At 43.3% G+C, this 23505-nt stretch overlaps 2 protein-coding genes across 7 annotated transcripts in view; one reads left to right on the top strand and one right to left on the bottom strand.

Annotated features, from left to right (window-relative positions):
• Positions 1-12481, top strand: part of lrp1ab (low density lipoprotein receptor-related protein 1Ab) — an 81240-nt gene extending 68759 nt beyond the window's left edge. Inside the window, exons 62-89 of the mRNA XM_080495969.1 lie at positions 93-241; positions 473-566; positions 673-789; positions 938-1057; positions 1138-1260; positions 1352-1477; positions 2197-2313; positions 2917-3023; positions 3133-3265; positions 3859-3981; positions 4076-4198; positions 4282-4419; positions 4518-4655; positions 4752-4871; positions 4965-5242; positions 5328-5506; positions 5594-5700; positions 5799-5918; positions 6009-6185; positions 6268-6408; positions 6593-6766; positions 7182-7343; positions 7491-7665; positions 7770-7871; positions 7962-8035; positions 8119-8212; positions 9028-9172; positions 10505-12481. Coding sequence (XP_080352095.1) covers positions 93-241; positions 473-566; positions 673-789; positions 938-1057; positions 1138-1260; positions 1352-1477; positions 2197-2313; positions 2917-3023; positions 3133-3265; positions 3859-3981; positions 4076-4198; positions 4282-4419; positions 4518-4655; positions 4752-4871; positions 4965-5242; positions 5328-5506; positions 5594-5700; positions 5799-5918; positions 6009-6185; positions 6268-6408; positions 6593-6766; positions 7182-7343; positions 7491-7665; positions 7770-7871; positions 7962-8035; positions 8119-8212; positions 9028-9172; positions 10505-10642 — 3794 coding nt within the window. The 3' untranslated portion in view covers positions 10643-12481. The remainder of the gene's footprint in view (positions 1-92; positions 242-472; positions 567-672; positions 790-937; positions 1058-1137; positions 1261-1351; positions 1478-2196; positions 2314-2916; positions 3024-3132; positions 3266-3858; positions 3982-4075; positions 4199-4281; positions 4420-4517; positions 4656-4751; positions 4872-4964; positions 5243-5327; positions 5507-5593; positions 5701-5798; positions 5919-6008; positions 6186-6267; positions 6409-6592; positions 6767-7181; positions 7344-7490; positions 7666-7769; positions 7872-7961; positions 8036-8118; positions 8213-9027; positions 9173-10504) is intronic.
• A 147-nt stretch (positions 12482-12628) lies between these two features.
• Positions 12629-23505, bottom strand: part of fmnl3 (formin-like 3) — a 33724-nt gene continuing 22847 nt past the window's right edge. For 2 of the 6 annotated variants that reach the window (XR_013936615.1, XR_013936616.1), the window contains 16 exons: positions 23149-23223; positions 22922-23032; positions 22683-22832; positions 21989-22090; positions 21419-21779; positions 20966-21058; positions 20672-20796; positions 19811-20013; positions 19425-19728; positions 19240-19320; positions 19007-19136; positions 18537-18697; positions 18330-18431; positions 16961-17053; positions 15912-16883; positions 12629-14126 (listed from right to left, as the gene is read on the bottom strand). Coding sequence is in view for 3 of the 6 variants with exons in the window: in XM_080495970.1 (XP_080352096.1) it covers positions 15941-16032; positions 16760-16883; positions 16961-17053; positions 18330-18431; positions 18537-18697; positions 19007-19136; positions 19240-19320; positions 19425-19728; positions 19811-20013; positions 20672-20796; positions 20966-21058; positions 21419-21779; positions 21989-22090; positions 22683-22832; positions 22922-23032; positions 23149-23223 (2307 nt within the window). In the remaining 3 variants the exon portion in view is untranslated. The remainder of the gene's footprint in view (positions 14127-15911; positions 16884-16960; positions 17054-18329; positions 18432-18536; positions 18698-19006; positions 19137-19239; positions 19321-19424; positions 19729-19810; positions 20014-20671; positions 20797-20965; positions 21059-21418; positions 21780-21988; positions 22091-22682; positions 22833-22921; positions 23033-23148; positions 23224-23505) is intronic. The other 4 variants (XM_080495971.1, XM_080495972.1, XM_080495970.1 and 1 more) reach the window with 3 other exon arrangements.

The raw sequence follows: 23505 nt of genomic DNA, 5'->3' as shown, positions 1-23505 counted from the left end.
TCTTTGGGATTATTGGGAGATTTACAATTTTCTTACAATATAACTACATAAAGTGTCAAGTTACATTTCCCTTGTTCTCGTCTGCTTCTCAGTGCTCAACCACCCGTGTCAGACAGACAATGGCGGCTGCAGCAACCTCTGCCTCCTTTCTCCTGGAGGAGGCTACAAGTGTGCCTGTCCCACCAACTTCTATCTGGCCAGTGATCAGCGCACATGCATGTCGAACTGCACAGCGAGCCAGGTAAGCTTGGTTATTGAATCGCCCTTAATAAAACTATGGCTCTGGGATTTCAGTAGATCTTTATCTCTTGGTATCTTGGTGGCTTTTGAGGCCTTGTTTGATCTTTCCTGATTGTATATTGATGGCTGGCTGGCTGCCCGGTGCTTCCAGTGCAGAGCTTTTGTTTCTGTCACCGCCCGTGAAGCCCATCATCAACATCATCACGTTCAATAATTTCTCCTCTGCTTGTAGTTTGTGTGCAAGAACGACAAGTGCATTCCTTTCTGGTGGAAATGTGACACGGAGGACGATTGTGGGGATCGATCAGACGAGCCGGCAGACTGCCGTAAGTCTTTAATAATGAGCAGATGTTACCTTCCTGCAGCATGATCCATGGTGTTTGGAATGATAAACTACTTTCATTGTTTTCTCCAATCATTCTTCCACAACAGCGGAGTTCAAATGCCGGCCGGGACAATTCCAGTGCGGTACAGGCACCTGTACCAACCCTGCATATATCTGTGATGGAGACAATGACTGCCAGGATAACTCGGATGAGGCCAACTGTGGTAGGTTTACCTTTTAAATGTCAGCACATAGGAAAGAAATTAAAGGAGTTTGTGTCTCGCTCTTCATCTTCTTCTTTCTGTTTGTAGTTTATAATATTCCCAACTAACTTGTATATCTGCTGCTGGTTTATTTCTTCCTGTTTTGCAGATATTCATGTCTGCCTGCCCAGCCAGTTCAAGTGTTCCCACCCGAGCCGCTGCATCCCGGGCATCTTCCGCTGTAACGGCCAGGACAACTGTGGGGAAGGGGAGGACGAGAAGGATTGCCGTGAGTCGTCCCTCCTTCCTTCTGTATTTCTCTGATTTCTGTCCCACAGCAGCTATAAGTTTTAAATTTCGTCTTGATAGCTGAGGTGACGTGCGCGCCAACCCAGTTCCAGTGTGCCATCACCAAACGCTGCATCCCTCGGGTCTGGGTGTGCGACCGCGACAACGACTGCGTGGACGGATCAGACGAACCCGCCAATTGCAGTAAGACGCACATTTTAACCCAGATATTGATTATCATCGAGTTGCGATGATTGTTTGCGTGACAGTTCTTCCGGATGTTTCCTTTCTCCAGCTCAAATGACCTGCGGGGTGGACGAGTTTCGGTGTAAAGACTCCGGGCGGTGCATCCCCGCTCGCTGGAAGTGTGATGGCGAGGACGACTGCGGCGACGCGTCAGATGAGCCAAAAGAGGAGTGTGGTAAGAACAGTTTGTCCTTGAACAACAAATACGGTGGAAATACACCGACACTTCTGGGCTGTGATGGTATCGTTTTGTTTCTCGGGCAGATTATTTGATGCGACTGTATCATTTCTTATCATAACTGATGCCGACGACATCTCGATGTATTGTTCTTTCAAACGTTCCGAAGTTTATACATTTTCTCGCTTAAAAGACAGAAATCCAGCAATGGATAAACAATAACTAAAATCAGAGTTGTGATTATGGCTGTGGACACAGTGATCCTACACATCTAACACTTACAGCTCTGCAGGTTTATCTTGACAATGTCACTGGTTCTATCATTTAAAGAAAATCTAAAATCTCAGACTGCTGACGTCAAAGGCTGAACTTGAGATGATTATCCATGCTTTTATCTTATCTTATTATAACAGTCTTTTTATTTCTTGTTTAAACAAATCAGCTACGGACCATCTACAGATTGAGCAACATGTTGCGGCAAGACGTTTGACCAACAGCAAAAGAAGATCTCGCATTAATAGTCTTGGCTTCTTTTCATTTCATAGAATTTATTTAAAAATTGTATTTTTGATTGTTTAACTATTACGAAATATCTCTGACTTGCTGAAAACTTAATTTAGTCTTATTGTCAAGTACTTTGTCTATTGTCAAGTACTTTGTGAAATATACTTCCTTTTTCCTCTTTATATCATCAATAATAATTGTGTTTTGTCCAGCTGAGAGGACATGCGAGCCGTACCAGTTCAGATGTAAAAACAACCGCTGTGTGCCGGGCCGCTGGCAGTGCGACTACGACAACGACTGCGGGGACAACTCGGACGAAGACAAGTGCAGTAGGTTTCATCTTTCATCTGGGAAATGACACTGCTGCCAACTCTCAGCTCGCCTGGTCCACCGTCTCACACACACACTCTCATGTCCATACTCCTCCCACGAGTAACTAACTTTTTACTGTTTAAAGTGAAGATGCTAACACACTTCAGTGTTCATCCACTGTCCTTTCTGATGCATCTCACCTCATCTGATATTTGTTTCATTTCATACTGTCCTGTTGGCATAAACCAGAGGTAAGTTGTGTCACTCCCATGTTCAGTGTCTCCTCTCTGCTGCCTCTTTTTCTTTCCTGTCTTCATTCTCATGCTTCCATCCTGGTGTGATCTTCACCGGTCTGTCAGAGTCTGTGAGCTGAGGCCCTGCATAGATTCATGCTCTAATAGATGCCTATTTAATCAGTTCTGATTACAAAAGACACGATATGACAATAATTGGTACATTTAAAATAACAACGTGGCTCGCGGGTCTCGTTTCACACTCTTACATCGCCTCCTGCAGTCTGCAGTCTCTTTCAATGTTGTCCTGTGATTTGTGCTCGTAACTCCTCTGATCTTTACCAGATGCATAAGTGACATAAAACCTGTTTTTTTGCTCCTCTGTAGTGCCTCGCCAGTGTTCAGAAAGTGAGTTTGCTTGCACTAATGGCCGCTGCATCGCTGGAAGGTGGAAGTGCGACGGAGACCATGACTGTGCGGACGGATCGGACGAGGTACACGGAATTTAACTTCTGCCATCAGTTACTGACATTGGCATGTTTTTTTTTTTTTTTTTAAATGGTGATTTGTACGAATTAAAGCTGATTTAATTTCTGCCTGCAGCACGGCTGTGATCTGAAGTGTGACAACGAACAGTTCCAGTGTAAGAACGGACACTGTATCCCGCTCCGCTGGCGGTGCGATGCGGATCCCGACTGCATGGACGGCAGTGATGAGGAAAGCTGTGACGGTGCCGGTGAATATGCTTCTCTTGGTTTATTCCATTTGACTTTTATTCAAATCAATTTTGCTTATTTGTGTCTACACGGCGAGAACAAATGACCTGACATTTATCAAGAAGTAAATGTTATGATGTTGGTTGTCTCATTTTGATATTTCATACTTTACTGTTCCAATAAGGAAATTAGTTTTGGGTAAGGGAAGCTGCACAAAGATTCTAAAGTACAGGATTTTGTACATGACAACTCACCAATAACTTGTTCGAAAGAACACAATACAAACACATACACACAAAAATCATATTATTGGACAAATAATGGTGTAGCTTAAAAAGTATGAATGTTATGTTATTAATACACTTGTCTCATGAAAAACTGAAGATTTCAAGCAATTTATTTAGTTTTAGTTGTGATAATGATTTGATTTGATTTTTTTCTACTTTTACTGAATTTATTCAAAGCCACTTTTCCACCATTTGAATAAAGTTAATCCTTTCAAACATGCACTGTAGACTTCATCACAGTCCAAACTACAACCTTTGCACCACAAATATAGTAAATCATTCCTCAGAAGTTGCATCATGTGTGTTTGTCTGTGCTTCCCTCTCAGCTGGGCGCCACTGCCCTCTGGATGAATTCCAGTGTAACAACACTCTCTGTAAACCTCTGGCCTGGAAGTGTGACGGCGAGGACGACTGCGGAGACAACTCGGACGAGAATCCCGACGAATGCCGTGAGTGCTGATATGTGATGATCACTCACCCTTCGTGTTTGTCTGTCCTCATTTTTTGTCCTCAAGACTTTTCCTTCTTGTCTTTTTCTCTCAGGAAAGTTCCAGTGTCCCCCCACCAGAGCTTTCCGCTGCCAGAATGACCGGGTGTGTCTCAAACTGTCCAAGAGGTGTGACGGCGTTGATAACTGTGGCGACAAATCCGATGAATTGAACTGCCGTGAGTTACGATTTCATTCACATTTCGTCTCGTAGTTCGTCCTCTTTAGGGAGACACTCATAAGTTTGCATTTGTGTCTGCAGAGACGACGCCAGCTGTTCCCACCTGTGAGAAAGACGAGTTTTTGTGCTCCAATGGCAGATGCATCAGCTCCACTCTGCGCTGTAACTTCTTCAACGATTGTGAGGACTACGGTTCAGATGAGATCAAGTGCAAAACAGGTGCTTATTTATCATATTTAAATCGTTAAAAAGATTATCTGAGCTCTGTAGTGCCCATTTCTTTAGGAGCACTGGATCAACATTCACTTGTGTTTCAGACACGAAGCTGAACGACTGTCGGAGTAACAGGACACAGTGTGGGGACGGGGACGAGGCTCATTGCGTGATGAACGGCACAGATTCCTTCTGCTCCTGCAAACCGGGCTTCCAGAAGATCGGACACCGCACATGTGGAGGTGCACGAGCAGGAAATACATGTTCAGATCATACACTTTTGAGGAAACTGTTTTGTTTTGGGTTTTTTTCCAACATGTTGACTCTCTGTTTGTCAGATAAGAATGAGTGTCTGCAGTTCGGAGTGTGTTCTCACATTTGCAACAACACCAAAGGCAACTACAAATGCAGCTGCCACAAGTATTTCACCAGGATCCACGACACCTGCAAGGCTGATAGTAAGAACCAGAACAGCATCTGCTTTATGAAATCATCCTTTCTTGCCATGAAAACTAATATTTTTTCCATGAATTCTCTCTTTTCTCCATCAGGCTTGAACAGCAGTCAACAGATTCTCTACATAGCGGATGACAATGAAATCAGAAGTCTGGACCCCGGCATGCATAACTGGCGCTACGAACAGACCTTCCAGGGTAACGCCAGCGTGCGGATTGATGCGATGGACCTGCACGTCAAGACCAACCGCATCTTCTGGACCAACTGGCACACGGGCCGCATCTCCTCCTATGAACTTCCAGGGCAGTCCGCGTTGTCCAGCAACTCTGATACCAACCAGCGCCAGAACGAGGGCAGGATCACCAACCTGCAGGTAATCCGCTCAGACACGATGCCGCCATCGTCTCAAGATGAAATGCTGAGGGCGGTATGTTAAAAGCCTCTCTGCTGCGATCCAGATTAAGGAGCTGAAGATGCCCCGCGGTATTGCTGTGGACTGGGTCGCCGGTAACCTCTACTGGACGGACTCTGGCCGAGATGTAATCGAAGTGGCTCAGATGTCGGGTCAGCACTGCAAAACTCTCATTTCTGGCATGATTGACGAGCCGTATGCCATCGTAGTGGATCCGCAGAGAGGGTGAGAGCGGGCTATGCTCAAAACAGCCCAAAATTTCTGTGTTTTGTTGCATGGTGTTTAACTGTGTTGTCTAACTTGGGAATCTAGTACCATGTACTGGGCCGACTGGGGGAACCACCCGAAAATCGAGACAGCCGCGATGGACGGAACGCTGAGACAAACGCTCGTCCATGAGAACATCCAGTGGCCCACAGGTCAGTTCTGTGTGATAACAAATCGACTTTAATTAAAAGATCCATGGGTATATCTTTATAGATTAAAATCTTTTTTTTTTTTTATATTTCCCTCACAGGCTTGGCTGTAGATTACTTCAACGAGCGTCTCTACTGGGCAGATGCTAAACTTTCAGTAATCGGCAGCGTCCGTCTGGATGGCTCGGATCCCGTCATCGCTGTTTCTGGCATCAAGAACAGTTGAGTTTTTTTCCGATGCATCCTCTAAAACTAAGAGAAATAGGAACATCCACACAGCCAGCAATAACACTTTGCTCTCTTATTTCCAGACCTGATCCATCCATTCAGCATCGATGTTTTTGAAGACTACATCTACGGGGTCACTTATATAAACAACTTCGTCTTCCGGGTCAACAAGTTTGGCAAAGGCTCGATGGAGAATCTCACCACAGGCATTAACCACGCCACCGACATTGCCCTGTACCACCGCTATAAGCAGCCAGAAAGTGAGTTTTAAGAAGCTTTTCATCGATGCAGAATTTGTTTTCACGTTGGTACTTTTGACACACATCTTGTTTCTCTGCACAGTGACTAATCCGTGTGACAGGAAGAAGTGTGAGTGGCTGTGCCTGCTCAGCCCCAGTGGTCCAGTGTGCACCTGCCCTAACAACTACGTTGCAGATAACGGCACATGTGTGGAGCGACCTGCTCCCACCCAGTCACCGTTCTGTAAGTTACACAGCTTGTTCACTGACACACACGTATATAAACTCGGGGTTACGATGTGACAAAAAATTAAAACATCAGTGTATGAACACATTTTACAACCAAAATACAGACAATAGTACCTGCAGCCTAGTTTAAAAAAGTCAGTATGTGAGCTGTTGAGTTAAAGTCTGGTCCCTCCCTGCAGCTCCCCCCTCGGGACCCTGCAATATTCAGTGTCAGAATGGTGGCAGCTGCTTCCTCAACGCCCGCCAGGTGGCCAAGTGTCGATGCCAGCCCAGCTACACTGGAGAGAAATGTGAGATCAATCAATGCAGAGACTACTGCAAGAACGGAGGAACCTGCACTGCTTCTCACACAGGTGAGGATGATGACGATGATGCGGACGTGTGTTTGATTGCTTAGTTAGCGAAGTATGTTAACAGTTGGCTGTATTGACATGGACATTTAACTTAATGTTCCCAGGAGGGAAGATTCTGCTGTAAATTTGAAATTTGACCGTCAAATTTCAAACGGCTATCTTCTCAGAATGCCAGTCCACCAACTTATCTTCTAACCAAATACTACACTAAGTGCCACTTTGCCCATTTTCTCATACCAACAGGCCACATTTAATGGGCAAAATTTAAATGTTGAGGATTTCTGAGTTATAAATTGAAAGAAAAAGCAAACTTATAAGGCTGCATTTTCAATATGAGGATATATTGCAGTTGCAGCGTGTGGAAAAAGCTTCCTGTTCGACTTGCGTCAACTCTAAACCTTCATCCGCGTTGTAGGTGCACCGACTTGCAGATGCCCGAAGGGCTTTACAGGGCCCAACTGTAACCTGTACACCTGTCAGGACTACTGCGTGAATAGAGGCAACTGCTCGGTCAACATGGGCAACCAGCCGACCTGCAGCTGCCTGCCGGAGTACCAGGGGGACCGCTGCCAGTACAGTAAGTGCAAAAACACCGGAGTGTGTCATATAACATAGGTAGAAAGATTGTCATGTACTATGATGTATGGATGTACTGATCTACTTCTATCTTCCACCATCACCACTCATTGATGTGTCCCTGTATGATCTTCATCTTCTTCTCCAGGTAAATGTGAAGGGTTCTGCCAAAATGGAGGGACTTGCTTGCAAACCTCCAATGGCACCAAACTCTGTCGGTGTCCGACTCAGTTCATTGGGCACCAGTGTGAGTTGGACAAGTGTCTGTTCTGCGGCATGGAGGGGAAGTGCTTGACGTCCTCCTCAGGGGAGGTTTCCTGCAGGTGAGCGCACTTGATTTTGCATATTTGAGTGCAAAGTTGGGATTTGTGATTGTTAGCCTCCAGATCTTCATTTTCATTTTTCTGTGTGTGTGTGTTTGCAATAGCTGTCCAAACGGTCAGATCCAGCCCAGCTGCTACTCTTGTTTGGACTACTGCACCAACGGACAATGTTCAGTCGATACTCGCAGCTTATTGCCTCAGTGCAAGTAAGTCGCAATCCTCTGACGACACTGACCGATCAGATTAAAGACCTTTTTTTTTTCCTTCTGTAACTTTGCAACTCTGTTTGTGTCCAGGTGTCCTTCAGGATGGAGGGGATACAGATGTGAAGTTGCAGCTGCTTCTATAGATTCTGCAGAATCCAGTGGAAGTAAGTCACACAGTTCCAGACGGGGATAATTGATTGTAAACACTCTTGAGTCTGTTTGTTCACTCCATGCATTTACTATAAAGGTACGGCCTCAGTAGTCATCCCAGTTCTCCTGCTGTTGCTGCTGGCACTGCTCGTGGTTGGTGCCATCTTGTGGTACAAGCGAAGAATGCGCGGGTGAGTCCTGTGTTACAGTTGCTTTTTTCTTCTTATTCAGCTCCATTTTTTTTCTCCATGTGGTCCTCACATCTTTTCTATCCAGCACTTCTTTCTCTCTTACCTTCTGATAAACATCTATTTCCTGTCTCCCAGGTCTCTATGGCCAGGCAAATCTCGCTCTCAGTGCTCGCGGTAACTCCAAAGGGTTAAATCATTCACTCGTTGCCCCGCAAATCCTCTTCCCTCCCTTTCCTAATAGAGACTAAGATTGGCTATGCTATCTGTCAGTCCGTCTGTCTTTCTGTTAGTCGACATTGAAATCTGTCTGTCCGTCCTTGCCTGCCTTCTCCTGTTTGCCGCTCGACAATACAAGGATGTATTGATTCTTATCTGATTATCATTCCTGGTGATGCAGTATTGCACCGTTATGTCCTTCATACCTTTCCTTGCTTACATGTGTAAATGTCAGGCATAATCTGTGTGTTTGCAGAGCAAAATCTACAACTGTGTAGCAGTAATAACTGGTTGCAGAATATTTGCAATGTAAAAAAAAAAATTCAAAAACAGCATTCTCTGTCATCGACATGCTGTGGTAAATCTGAAGGGTTTGATCAAATGGGCTTTTCTGCACAGAAGCTCATTTGACAACCTTTAATATTTGTTGTCTTGGTTGTGTGAACTGTGTAAAACTCAGTTTACGTCAGGTTTTGATACTTTGTATCGCCACAGTGTCACGTTTGACGTAAGGTTCCTCCTTAAAGTGGTACGTCGTCCTTTTTTGGACAATTTGCTTGTGAAGGTAAATGCTTTTGTTTTTCTCTATTGCCCTGCAGTGCCAAGGGCTTCCAGCACCACCGAATGACAAACGGAGCCATGAATGTTGAGATCGGGAACCCGGCCTATAAGATCTATGAAGGAGACCCTGATGATGACGCTGGCGAGCTCCTGGATTCTGACTTTGCTTTGGACCCAGACAAGGTAACATAGCTAATACTGCTTTAATCTAAAGTTCACGTTCATCCAAATTTATTAAAACAGAATCTCATCACTCAGCTAATTTCAATTCTGTGAGCATTTGTTTTTAATTATATGTTGAGCCACCATTTCTTCAGGATGAAACTGATCTAAGATGCCTCTTTGATTACCCTGATTATTCAGTACCGGTACACTTTGTTTGAAATGATAAATCACAGTTGAAATTGGGGTTATTGAAAAGATTTACAATCTGAATAAGATGCAAACAAGCTGAAGCATTTATAGATGGAGCTCTTAAAACCTTAACTTACGCTGTAAAAGCTTTGCCAGCTGAGGATCAACAACAAGATAACAGCAAAAGGAAGTAATAGTCAGACCATTAAAAAAAAACTTCATTTCAATAATAATGCATGAGGTGTTATTTATTTTTTATTTTTTTTAATTTTTAATAAATAAAAATGGATTTTCTGGAAAGAAGCAGCTAACTGCATCTTTATTATTAGTATCTATTACTGTGCTTTAAAGCGCCTGCTGCATTTAGTCACTTTATACATATATTTGGCCAATTATAATAAAGCTTTACTTTACTCAGTTGTTTGTTTTGTGGCCACATTCGTTTACATTTGTTTGCACAAAATGTGGATTGGGGTGGAATAAAAAAACCCTCACAGACTCTGTGAATGAGCATTGCGTTTGGAACTAATTGTCCTTTAATGCAGAGCAGTGTGCTGCATTGATTTATAATTGTTAATTGGGATGTGCTTATCTCCAAATTAAAGACCAGTGATTGTTGTTGTTTGTTAGGTTAACGATTTAAATGCTAAGGAATTAACTTTTCTTGGATGTGACTTCAGGGGACACATTCAGTGCAGTTTCATCTCAAAGAAATGCAATTTCAATATCGTGCCTCAGTTCACTATGTATTTTTCAATTTACAGATCACATTGGATTATTTATTGCACTATTTACATTTTCAAAGTGATTAAACATTTGGCCACATGCAGCAGGGGTTGACAAATATAATAGATTAATAACCGTGATCAGAATAACTTGTCAAAATCTACTAATTATCATTATGTGTAAGTTTGCACATTAAAATGCTGAAAATTAGAGCATAATTTAAAAGCTTATTGTCTCATCAGAGGTTTGATTGTGGTAATTATGGCCTCAAATTTATTTATTTATTTATTTAAATTTGCATGACCGAGAAGCTACAATTACTCATAATGAAGCAAAATAAAATCTGAACTCTTGATATCTTGACAGTAATGCATCATTTCTTCAGCTCAGTGTCTTTCCCTTGACCTCAGTGAACTGATTTCCTCTCCTCCGCAGCCCACCAACTTCACCAACCCGGTGTACGCCACCCTGTACATGGGCGCCCACAACAGCCGCAACTCTCTGGCCAGCACTGATGAAAAGAAGGAGCTTCTCTCCCAAGGCGATGAGGACATGAGTGACCCGCTGGCGTAGAGCTCGGCCTGGAATGAACTCATGAACTCTGCCGACGTCGCACCCACCTCGCAGTGCTGAGCCTCGCGAGCTCTCATCTTATGCCTTTACCAACCGAAAAGAAAAGCAACAAACAAACAAAAAAAAGCGAGAACACTGTATAAAATGTATAAAAATGAAGGACTACTTTTTTTTTTTTTTTAAGTGATTGCAGTATTATATTTTGTTCTTTGACACACACACACACAAAAAAGAAATTCCTCTGGTGATGGAAAAGGAACCATTTTATAGACATTTATTCAGTTCTTTTTAATTTCACTCACTTCCTCACAACTACTCCCTCCTCCTCCTCTCTCACGCATATAGCCACTACCTCTGTGCAAATGTAAAAGATGAGAGAGATGCAGAATGGCTGTGGAACAATTTTAATTTTTTATTTTTGTATGAATTGTATAGGTAAAAAAAACAAATATTGTTCCATCCTAGAAAATGTTGCCAAGTCGATGAAATGAGAGAAGACGTTGTGGGCTGTCACTGCGAATGCTTCCCGGATGCTGGTTGGGCTCAAGTCTTTCGTGTTCTGTGTGTTTGTGTGTTCACTGCTGGAGATCTGAAGGGAAACGAGTTGACGTTTAACTGCACATGTACACACGTTGGAGGACTCGGCATCGCAGTCAGTGTCAGTTCTGTTGTCGCAGAGACCTACATTCAAGTGATTGTCTTTTACCTCCTTGCACAGACTAAAGTTATATATATATATATATTTCCATATATATGAACCTATTAACAAAGTGTCTTGAAAGTATACCCAGGAATACAAACATCAGTAACAAATAGCAGTCTGTACTTTTTAACAGGTTTTTTTTTTTTTTTTTTTTATGTCATTGTATAATTGACATGCTTTGTGTCAGCAATGAATGAGTGGATGGTAATGTGAGAGCGCTGGAAGATGATTGTAATAAAGTCCACATTCCAGGATGAGAAGTCTGGGATGGATATCCGTGGCCTTGGTTTTAAGTCTGCTGCAGGACACGCCGAACAGGAGCTGGGTTTTGCTCTGAAAAGGTCTTTTGTGCGGGTGCGTGTGTGTGTGCGTGTGTGTGTGTGTGTGTGTGCGTGTGCGTGTGCGTGTTTGGGGGGGGAGGCGTTGAAGGCAAGTTTCTGTGAATCAACCTGGTCGTCACTAGAAAAGCAACACAACCAGTAAGTTAGCTGACAGTGACTGCGTTCAGCTTTACATCCTGGTCTTTTGATTGTACTTTCAGGAAAGGCCAGGGAGACCATTTGATGGTACGTAACTTCTGTGGGAGATTTTTTTTTTTTTTAATTTCTTTACTGTGTGAAACTTTAGGTTGATCCTCATCATTAATTGCATTCCCAGGAAGGAGACTGATCAGCTTCCTGATGAGTATTTCTTTTTTTTTTTTTATGTTTCCTTTTTTGCTTTGCTGCTAACGCTACCCATCTGTCCATTTGCCTGGTTTTTAGTCTCAAACTTGTTGATCTGTGTGTATGTATGTATGTATGCGTGTGTCACTGCTCACCGTTCTGCTTTTAACTGACCTGATCAGCCATACCTGCCATATCACTGCATGGTGCTCTCACACACACCCGACTGAGAGGGAACTCTGGCTGAACTCATCACTTTTTAACAGTATTCATCAAATTTTTATTTTTTATTTTATTTTATTTTTTACATTCTACTGTCATTTTTTTATGTGACCATGTAAATTTAGAACAATCACATTTCAGTTTGAGAAATTTCTTTCGGTGGTGAAAACCCACATCTCTGTGGCTCTGATTGTTTTATGATTCTTTTTCTTTTGATATAAGAAATTAAATGGATTTTTATAGTAGAAATGTACAATGGCCCTGTCTGTCATTTGGAGAGATGGAGAGGAAATTGAGCCCCCATTCCTTTTTTTAGTTCTCATTAGATCTTGGCATCAGTTGCCATTAACAGCATTTGAGAAATAAAACACAAACGTGTAGAAATCACTTGTTTGACTGTTACTTCATCAGAAAATACTTTCTGACCTGTAATAACAGTCTTGCAGTTACATGATTCATCATATTTATTAAACAGAAAGTGTCATATTTCAGTCAATAGGCAATACCAAGGATAATTTCATCTGAAAAGTAATTTTCTTGAATTTACATTGGAATAATTGTACACTTAAAGAGTAGTGTCTCATACAAAATAATTCAGCCAGATGAAGTAGTGTGAAGAAGGATCACTCCCTTTGTGCTACTGTGTAAGTCTAAGCAGCTGTTGGGGAGGGGGTAAAACTGATTTCTTTTTTTTTTAAAGCATAAAACGCCCTTTATCCTTCATCTATTAAGACATTTATAGCAAGTTAACCCAACATCCCTTTATGCACTTACACAGCAGTCCACGTGAAGTCTTCAAACTTTTGTCGTTTCCCAAAGCCACTCGAGGTGGGACAGAAAGTGTCGTTGAGGCACATAACATTCACTTCTCTTTTTTTTTTTTTTTTTTAACCGCTACTCGGACAAGGCACAAAGACATTAAGACTCTTATGTCAACTGTTCTGACCTTAAAGACTGATGTACTAGAGAGGCGAATAATAATAAAAAATAAAACCCCTTCTAGTTGTGTCTTTAAAGTTTGAAACATCAACTTGTATATTGGTGTCATTATTACAAGGCCACTTATAGGAAGAAGTAAAAAAAAAAAAAAATACAATGAAAGGTGGGAGATTTAACAAAATATGGCTGACTCATGAGAAAATAACACTGTTTACACAAAAGGCACTTTGTAAGCAAAATATGAGACAGTTGAGAAGTTTTGGCTTGGCTAGCTTGTGCAGATGATCCAGTAAAAGTTTCTTCCAGATGCAACCTGAATTGTCTTCAATCAGGACGTGTGAAGGTTTGGGAAACCATTTAGAAGCCTCTTCATTCTGTCTCTGAGGCCCAGCAGCAGAACGGGCGACTTTACCTTGGCTTGCCTCCCACTTTTGAATCCTGCTACTGCGGCTGTGCTGAGGAAATGAGTTTGGGAACATCCCACACGATGATGGACATGCTGACAGATGCAGATGTCGGTGACTGCGCGGTGCTTCCTACTTCATGGCCCGGCGGTCCTCGCCTCGCCTCGCCTCACCTGTTCTCCAGTCATCCTGCGCCCGGTGTGGCTTTCAGTGCCAACGGAGCAGGAGGAAGCCCGACGCCTGTGGTGACGGATGAGTGGCCTATTGTGCGTCTGTAATGATGCCTGCTCACTTCAAGTGGCTATAAAGGGGCCTCCATAAATAAATAAATTACCCAGCTAAAACAAGGCTCTGCGCTGTGCTCCCTTCTCAAGTCTTTGTGATCTGCAGCCTCAGGCTTCGAGATGGACCTTGGCACACAGGGAGGAGGGTTATAGTGGGGAGGGATTGGGGGGGGGGGGGGGGTGTAAGTGATGAATAAGTGGTTTAAGGTCTTTTCCAACCGCTCCGGATCAACGCATCAGCTCGCAGGAAAGGCTGGTTTCGGAGATCTGTGAGTAGGCAGAGAGGTGAGAGACGGAGGGGGACACACATGTTAGAGGACTGAGAGGTCAAACATGGTTTAACACAAACTTATTTATTTTATTTTATAACAGTCAGACGCACTCATTTCCCACTTTGTTAGGTCCACTGAATAAACTGCTGTGTTTCTGTTATTCAGCTTGTCACTGGGCTAAACAACAGAAAGGTCTCTTGGTATAACAGAGAACTACATCTTCAGGATCACACATTAGTCATTATAATCTTCATTGAGGATAATTAACTTGCTGCAGTAGTATCCCGGAGGACCGAGGAAAATGGCAACTGAGTGTGGCGCATAAACCCAACAATTACAATAAATCTGCATGAACATTTATGTTTGGTTAAGTCCATTAGAAGCTTTACGATAGCAAATGGGGACATATATGACACAGAATTAACACGACACGGTGCATTCCCATAACCTTGCATTTCAGCCGGGAGAAGTGAAACGGTGAAATTCAAGGCTTTGGGAATTTAGTTATGCACTAACAATGCAGCGGCAAACAAAAAAAATTAGCCGTTGTACGTAGATACCTTACAATGGTCAACAAGCTCTGTGTGTGTGTGTGTGTGTGTGTGTGTGTGTGTGTGTGTGTGTGTGTGTGTGTGTGTGTGTGTGTGTGTGTGTGTGTGTGTGTGTGTGTGTGTGTGTGTGTGTGTGTGTGTGTGTGTGTGTGTGTGTGTGTGTGTGTGTGTGTGTGTGTGTGTGTGTGTGTGTGTGAGAGCCTGTTGACCAAATGGCTGCTGAGCACACACTGCACATTACAATCAGCAAAGACAAACATGGCGGATGTTGTTGACAGGTGAGAAGTAAATGAAAACAATGAACAACATGCAACACATAATAGGAGGGGATGAGGATGAAGTTGATGATATTTAAAGGGATTGTTGCGCAATAATACTGAACGAAAAACATCTCATGTGAGAGTTTTAAGTCGAGGGGATTTTTTTTTTCCACATGAAACCGTCTATCGTCTTCAGATTACAGTGATCGTACGGTATCTATATTTCTGTGAGGTATGAGGCTCTTTGTTTGCATCTGAAGCGCTAGCTGAAGCAGCTGACATCACTGTAGCAGCACACAGGAGCCGCAGGGCCAAGCGGGCCAGGTTTCAGCCAGGCTACCTTCCTTACCCTCTCTTAGGAGTGGGAAATACTGTCATTAATCTTCTTTTCAGCTGGAGGAGGGAGGGGGGGATAAACAGTGGTGGTTGAGGAAAGAAGAGTCACATGTTAAGCCGGAAAACCGACACCAAACAGGTTAGTCTCATGGAACAAGGTGCAGTTCATCAAACCGTAACGTTGAGCCAAACCTCTTCATGTTAAAGACCGTCGGACTCAGAACGACTGGAAGAAAACGCGCCATGATAACACACAGCCTCCAGTGTTATGCATGATGCTACATGCATTTCTTATCACAGTCATGATTGTACTGGGAGTGTGTACACATATTTTTTTTTCTCCATACAAAAGAAAAAAAAAAACCAACATTTTGCCACCCTTGTACAACTTTTTTTTTTTTTTCCATTTTAATCGGTTACAAGCAAAGAGGTTTGGCTGCCTCCTATCGCCACACGCCTGATAGGAGTCTTCTCAAGTGAAACACAAACAACCGATGACGGCCCAAGTTAGTTCACAGCGGTGACAGTAGTTAAAAGAGGGCGTTCGGATGAGTGATGGTGGAGGAGGGGTGGGGTTGGGGGGGGTCATGCTGCATGCACAGTGGGGGGGTCAAGAGGCGTTTCGAGAGACACCTGGACAACCTTGGCATTAGGGGGGAGGGCTAGCAGTTGGCGTCGTCGCAGAGGTTGGCTTCACAGAAGAACCGTGAGCCGCGTTTAGCAGTGCGGGCTGTGAAGGGCACGCTCTTCAGTACTGGGGGAGGAGGGGGAGGAAGAGAAAACACGTCACACCGGGGACACCACTGCCTTCCCATGGAGGGATTTGTGGGCAACCAACCAGGTTCTGTGGAGGAGACTGTAAAGGCTGCGCACTGTGCAGTCAAACCTGGAGGGCTTTTAATAGGATTAGGACGTTTTGTGTTTAAGAAGCTGTTATAGCTCTTGTCGTATTAGCACAAAAGCATTAATAACATTATAAATATTGTCCTGGTGCAACATTTATATTATTTACATATTAGACCATGATTAATGATACAATAAATAAATAAAAAGATCTGTAAACTGATCATCTGAGGCTGTAGATAAAGTTTTTGAAACCTCTTTGTGAAAATGTCTGACCTGAAATAGTTAGATCCGGGTACTTAATCTTCACTGTCTTATAAAAAAACCCCCACTATATTCCCATCAAAGGTCCCACATAGTTGCTTGAAACAAGGCATCTATTTACTGAATGTCTTGCACACATGGCACCATAACGTCGATCTAAAGATCAGCATCTCAAACAGCGTCAGTGTTGCGGGCTTCAGGACGAACTCGTCATGAAACCAGCTGCTCTGTGCTGTGCTCCGGATGTGCTGGTGTCTGAACCACGTAGCACAGGGTGCACTTCAGAGGAGCCGAGCAGTGAAGGACCACAGTCATCCTCAGCCCGGGTCTCCTGCCGCCCACACGGGGGCTTTTTACCGTTCTGTCTGGCCCACCTGTGATGATGTCCTCAATAGTGCCATCCTTGCCCTCGTACACGGGCCGGTGGTCTTTGGCCTGCTTCCTGCGCAGCTCTGCTATCAGCTCCTGCTGTTGCTGCCTCTTCTTCTGAGCCTGGACCTGGACCGGCACAGGGGACATTGTGTGAATATTATCGCTTTTTATTAAACATCTGATGAGTTTAACTCAGCCGGCACCTTGGGGTCTTGCTGTTTAGCCTCCTGAGCCAATAATTTTTCTCTCATTGCTGCCTCCTGCTTCTTCCTCAGTTCGTTTCCTTCCACTGCATCCTGTTGAGGGGACAAAAAGTCGACCGGTCACAAAAAAAACCTAATGAAACTGCAACTCAGTCGAATCCAAAGTTCGTATACTTGTGTGGCCCTTTGTGAACAAAGAAAACAAGTCAAAAGTTGAGCATAAACAAGAAAGGGATTGTGTAATAAACATAATCACGCATTCAAAATGCTCTTTTCTTCCCTAAAAAAACATTTAAATGCACACTTCAAAAAAATTGAAGTAATATTTGCGTGAGAAAATGTGTTTGGTTTTGTTAAGCTCAGCATAAATAGTGGAAACAAAGGCAAGAAGACAACTTAGTTCTGATTAAAACGAACAAAAAAGTGTCTTGAATCCTGAAGTAGATTTTTTGAGTTGATCAGCAACTTAAAAGCTAAAAACTCCTGTCATTAAACTCTAAAACTCTTCTTCCAAAGCTAATGTCTGACTTCAGCTATTTCACGTTTATAAATTATGACAACTTTGAGTGAATACAATATTGGTTTGAATAAAAAACAAGCTTTTTGCCAGGAAAAAGCTACAAAAATAACAACCAGTTTAATTATATTAACCAACTCGTCTCATGCGTACAGACAAGCACATAACAATTCAAATGAAAAAGCAGTGAGGAGAAGTTAAACTTAATATTGTGTATCTCTGGTGTTCTACTGTGACTGAAACATCTGAGTCATTGCTCGGAAGCTCTGCGGGGTATTTTTGTTTCCGTCTCTTTTTTTTGGCTTCAATTGGACTCAAGTTTAAAATTACAACCTTCTCTTTCTGAGTTTAGTATAGTGGTTTTATTTCTACTCATTGCTGGTGTGTTTGTTATTTTGGTGAGGACTCTGAAGTTAAATTTGAGCTTCTATATTTGGCAATAGAAGCCTGAACATCTGAACAAATTGAGACCTCATATTCAAATTCTCAGTTTTGTTTCTCTTGGTTGTAATGAGCGTGTGCGCGTCGTGCTCGCGCGCTGTCACGCACGCACACGCACACAAACAGATACATGTATCCAGAAATCCTGGTGCTGCACATTTCCTCGAGCAGATCCCATAAATCCAGGCTGAGAACAATCTCAGGAAGTGTGCAGCGTGGTGGGGCAGGGCGAGGCTGTCCGGAGGTGAGGGGGGAGGTAAGAGAAGCAGTCTAAACACCACAGCTGCAGCTCAAAAGTCCGACCCAGCTGGTCTTTCCTGTTATTTGGCCTGGGATGCACACGCCACGTCCTGTGGCACAGAAGCAGCCAGGACTTCTGGCCCGCGACGCTCCGAATAAAACTGTCCTCACCTTGTACGCCCTGATGAAGCGCACGAACACAGGGAAGAAGACAGAAGGTGGCGTTGTCTTGGCACTCTCTCCAAAGTAGTTCACCACACTGTTGAAGGCTTCCTGGAGGCAGGAAGGAGGACAACAATGTTTAGGAGTCATGATACTGCTGTGTGTGTGTGTGTGTCTCTCAGTCTGGATGTAAACTTTGAGCACGGTGTAGGATACCTCCGCTGTCTTGGCGTCCTTCTGCAGCTTGTCCAGCTGGGTGTCGCTGGCCTGGACAAAGCCTTTCAGGACCGAGTGGTCGTGCAGGCTGCACTCTCTTCGGATGAGGTCCATGCCTTTTCCCAACTCTCGGACGTCCAGAAGCACATTTTCCAGAGAGACTTCATGCACAGACAGAGAAGAGTATACTCTTATTTACAGATATTTTAAAAGCATTACACAAAATCTTAATGGACTTCACTTGGAATTCATTTTCTTAAAGCACTTTTTACACAAGCACAAACACTGCAATAGCTGCGCGCAAGAGGCTCAGCCTCAATGAGGAACAATTTGGGTTCAGTATCATCTTCAAGGATTCTGACATATCGACGGAGACACAACCAACCAACCAACTTATGTACTCCAAAAATCAACACTAAACATGTTTGAGGACATCCTGGATCTTTGTGAGGTTTGTGAAAGAACAATACCTGCTGCTGCTTTGTCCACAAAGTGCATTTCATTGTAGAAGTTGGCCAGTTCAGAGTACTTCTCCTTCACGATGAGAGCGATGTAGTGAAGTAATGTCATTTTTCTATCTGTTGATTTAGTGTCCAGTAGCTGTATAGCAAAAAAAAAAAAAAAAAAAACCCAAGGTAATAGAATTAAGCAGATGCAATACAACACATTTGTTTTGATTGAGAGACAAATAATTTTCACTTACCAGATCAAGACTTTGCAGTTTGAAACCATAAACACAGCCTCGTTTGCTGCTGTTCATGTAGTTCCCCAAGGCTAAGATGATCTATAAGTGCAACAAAACAAATATAGAGCATTCTGACAAAAAAACAAAAACTGCAGCTGTAATAAAAACAGACCAGATTTATACATTTAAAAAAAAAATCCTACTTCCAGTATTCTCTTCAGCTTGGGTGAAGATTTGACCGACGCTGAGGCGGCGATGATGGCGTTGAGCTGAGGCGTGAGCATGTTGACATTGTCCGAAAAGTTCCCCACGAAGGTGATGATGTTCATTCTCTGCGTGAGCCTTTCAATCTTGCTGAACAGCAGCATGAAGCGGTCCTCCTCGGCGAGCTGGTCGAGCGGGCGCCGCTCGCGCTCGTACTGACGCAGCACCTTCACCTCCGACTCGGTGGGTAGGAAACGCATCAGGCACTCCACAAAGTCCACCGGTAACGCTTTGAGGTCAAACCTGGGAAAACAAAGCATTGTCAACAGAGTGCATGTTTTCTCGATGGATCGGAAAAGGTTTGCCGTTTGAGTCCGGCGCGTACTTCTCGATGGCTTTGCAGATCTCCTCCGTGGTCTTGTTGGCCTTTCGCAGGGTGATGGCTAAGTTCTTGGAGCGATTGGCATCCAGAAGTGTGACTTTGTTTGCTGTTTTCTGGGCGACTTTACTCTTTGTGCAGGTAACATCCACCATTGGACCCTGCGCTCTGGTCTTAAACAGCTCCTCGAATCTCTCCAGATCCAGCTCCTGCACATGAACAACACTTCACTTATTTGTTCTGAACTTGATTTAAAGCCCCTCAGAATATTACTTTCATCAACGTCATACTAAAAGCAAATTACCTCTGCTGTGCTGCACTGTTTTTTTCTCATTAGTATAATTTTGGTCATTTCAGTTGTTTAGTATTTTTTTCTTGGCTTTTTTTACTCTTCATTTATGGATTTATGCTAAAGCTTATTTTACCATTTTAATTTGTATCCACAACACTTACAATAAATAATGATCTAAAAATATACTTCTAATGAAATAGTTCATACTTTTGCCCAGTACTTCTGGGTTTTATTTAATTAAAAGAGGAAAACATTCTGCTATAAAAAAACCATCCAGCAGACCCTCTGATTTTCCCATCAACCCCTCTGAAGCTGCTGCCACCTCAAACTTTAAGACCCAATGGATTAAATCATAGACTTTTTTTTAGAGAAGAGCCTTTACTTGAATTATAAAGGTACTTTAAGTCTGTTCCAATCGAAATACACAAACCTCCTTAATGAGAGAATCTTCTTGAGCTGTTGGATTCAGAAACCTTTGTAATGTGGGTAGAAATCAAATATGTTCACATTGACTAAAAATAAAACAAGCTTTTCAGAAAACTTAAAGTTAGTGATGGAAGATGTTTTGACCTTACCTCAAGCACACGTTCATCGTCGATCTCATTGAAGACGGTGCCATTGATCTGATTGGGCTTCAGGGCCGTCCAGTTAAAAACAGGTAAACGGAACTTTGTCTTGATGGGCTTCTTGATTCTGATAGCTGTGAGCAATAAAAAAACAAAAAAAACAAAAAACAATGTAATATATATTACAGTTTAACTGCCATTGGGTGCTATTTGGGGCGTCTTTCTCATGGACACATGAAGACGGTCAGATGGGATGAATAACACATATAAAGTTTTCCTAACAAACACATGGCATGTTCTCACCTGACAGACCAACACTCAGGATGACGGAAGGAGAAGCACCTGGCAGAGGAGGAGCAAGAGGAGGTGCAGGGGGAGGCACTGGTGCAGATGGGCCTGGAATTAATGTTACAGAAACAATGTTTAGTATATTTAGTTAAATGTGCTGTTAATTCTAACAGTGTTTTTAAATCCCTGTTCATTTGTTCATTTTCATCTTTGTTTATATCATGTAATATCAAGAGCTGGACTCGGACAGCTCACAGTGTTTTGCACACATGTACACACAGGAAACAAGTTTTTGTATTTCCCTTTCCTGTCTGGGTTAGAAGGACATGGCTATGACCCCTCACCTGGCTTGGCACAAATGAAGCAAGGACTGAAAATAGACTGCCAGTGAGGGGTCTGCGGTAGAGAAAGTCAACTTTCACACACATGCGACACCAGACACAATGACTATGACTCGTGACTCGTCACCTGAGGAGGAAGGCAGCGGAGGAGGGGGTGGCGGAGGTGGTGGAGGAGGTGGCGGGGCTTCGCTGGCTGGTGGTAAACTGGTGTCTGGCCCGCCGAGTTCTGTAAAGCCTGCGGTTGTGCCCAAAGATAACTTAGCGACGTCCCCCAGAGGCATACCCAGGCCACTGGACCCGGCACCGGCTACGCCCAGCGGCTCAATGGCGAGGTCTCCATCAGGTTTCTTGTGCAAACGGATGGTGCCTTGTTGTTCCAGCTCCAGCAGCCGCCTTTCGATGTTGAAGTGCCTCTGGAATGCAGCATCTTTCTCCTTAATCATCCTCCTCAGGGTGGTGACCTGGGTGTTGGTCGACTCGTACGTCTCCTGTGTGGTCACCAGGGGGCAATAAAGAGAACGGTACAATGACTCCACACACGAAAGAAACATCCTGTTTCCTTGTGACCTAATTTGCTATCACAGCAATTCAATCACAAGCATCTGAAAGTGATCTTAACTAACAGGCACAATGAGAGAGAATCCTATTTTGATATGAGCAAGGCAAAAGCTGTTACATAATTATGACTGTGGCTTACCCGTATTACGTGCAGATCCTTATCTTTCTGAAGGAGCAGCTTCTCCAGATCTGCCACTTTCATCATTGTTTCATTTTCAACCTCCAGCAGCTTCTCTGTCACCTGGAAAAGCAGACAGGAAAAGCGACGGAAAGATGATGGATTCAAAATATGATGGAGGCAATGGGCATCTCTCTCAGGCCCGCTCCCTCCCACCGTGTGCTATACGCCGCATCATCAATAAGAAATAAGATATACCCAGCAGCATGACTCTGCAAGATCCTGACACTGCTCAAAGTTTTGATTTTGACCACATTACACACATTGCACAAGAATCCAGCGAGCATCTTCACCACCAGCCTCCTCCATCATTCCTGACATCTGAGAGCAGAGTTTGTTATGAAATTCCTCGAATGATGTCAGGGCTGCCTACGACCTTTCCATGTGAAGGAGGTCTTTGCGAAGCAGTGTGGGATACAAAGGCAACTGCAGAGAAACATCGAGCCAACCCAAGAACAATAATAAGATTGTTTCACACACAGTGTTTTCCCCACCCCGTTATTATGCCGAACCACTTGTGAAAAGCAAACACTGCACAGATTTCTAATTGCCACATAGAAACAGCCAAGTTAAGTACATAGCTAGTGAACCACAACAATCTCATAAATGTATGCAGAGACCACCGTTGGTGGTCCAGACTGGGTGGTGCACTTACATGGGACAGGTGCTCCTCCAGTTCCTCCACTTTCTCGAGCGCCGCGTTCTTCGTCTCCGCATCTTCCAGCAGGCCACCAACATCAAATACGTTGTCCAGGTAGGCCTGGATCTGCACTGACAGCTTGTCGCTCTCCGTGTGTTTACATTTCTGACACCGGGAAGAATTGGTTAGTCACACTTTTACACATATTTGACTGCACAAATAAGCTAAAAGTGCAATATTCTTCGTTTCTGTACCTCCAGGTAGTCGTCCAGTCCCAGTTTAGTGAATTCAAACTGCAGATGGACTCTGAAGTTCATGTCCTCGACTGAGTGGACCACAATGTTGATGAATTGCATGCAGGCCACCTGGACGACAAATGCAAACAGAATGAGGGAATATTCCAGATGACATACGGCGCTATGAACCATATTTCATTCAATGCAAAAGTTGAATAAACAGATGATCACAATGCTCAATTTACCATGTAATCAATGTTTCCCTCTTCACTGCGGAAGTAATCCATGAGTCTCTCAAAGCGATGCTTTTCTTTGCAAACCTGGAATAAATCAATATTGCAACATCAAAATGTGAAAAAACAGATATAGACTGATGTAAAATCTATACATTAAAAAGTTCACATTTTAACAATTATGTCAGAATATGATTAGTCTGAAATATGTTTGAAAAGCTGCCATGTGGTAAGAAACTATATCAATGCGTGTTGTATATGCACAGATCATTTTATCTGACTCAAAATAGTTCAAACCAAAAATCACATTGCTCTGAAATAGCTTATTGTAGGGAACATTTAGAAAGCAGCAAGTCATGAACAGTGTTG

This window comes from Blennius ocellaris (genome assembly GCF_963422515.1).
Source record: "Blennius ocellaris genome assembly, chromosome: 5".
Taxonomy (NCBI): Eukaryota; Metazoa; Chordata; class Actinopteri; order Blenniiformes; family Blenniidae; genus Blennius; species Blennius ocellaris.
Note: the sequence above shows the minus strand (reverse complement) of the source record. Positions and strands in the feature narration are given on the sequence as shown.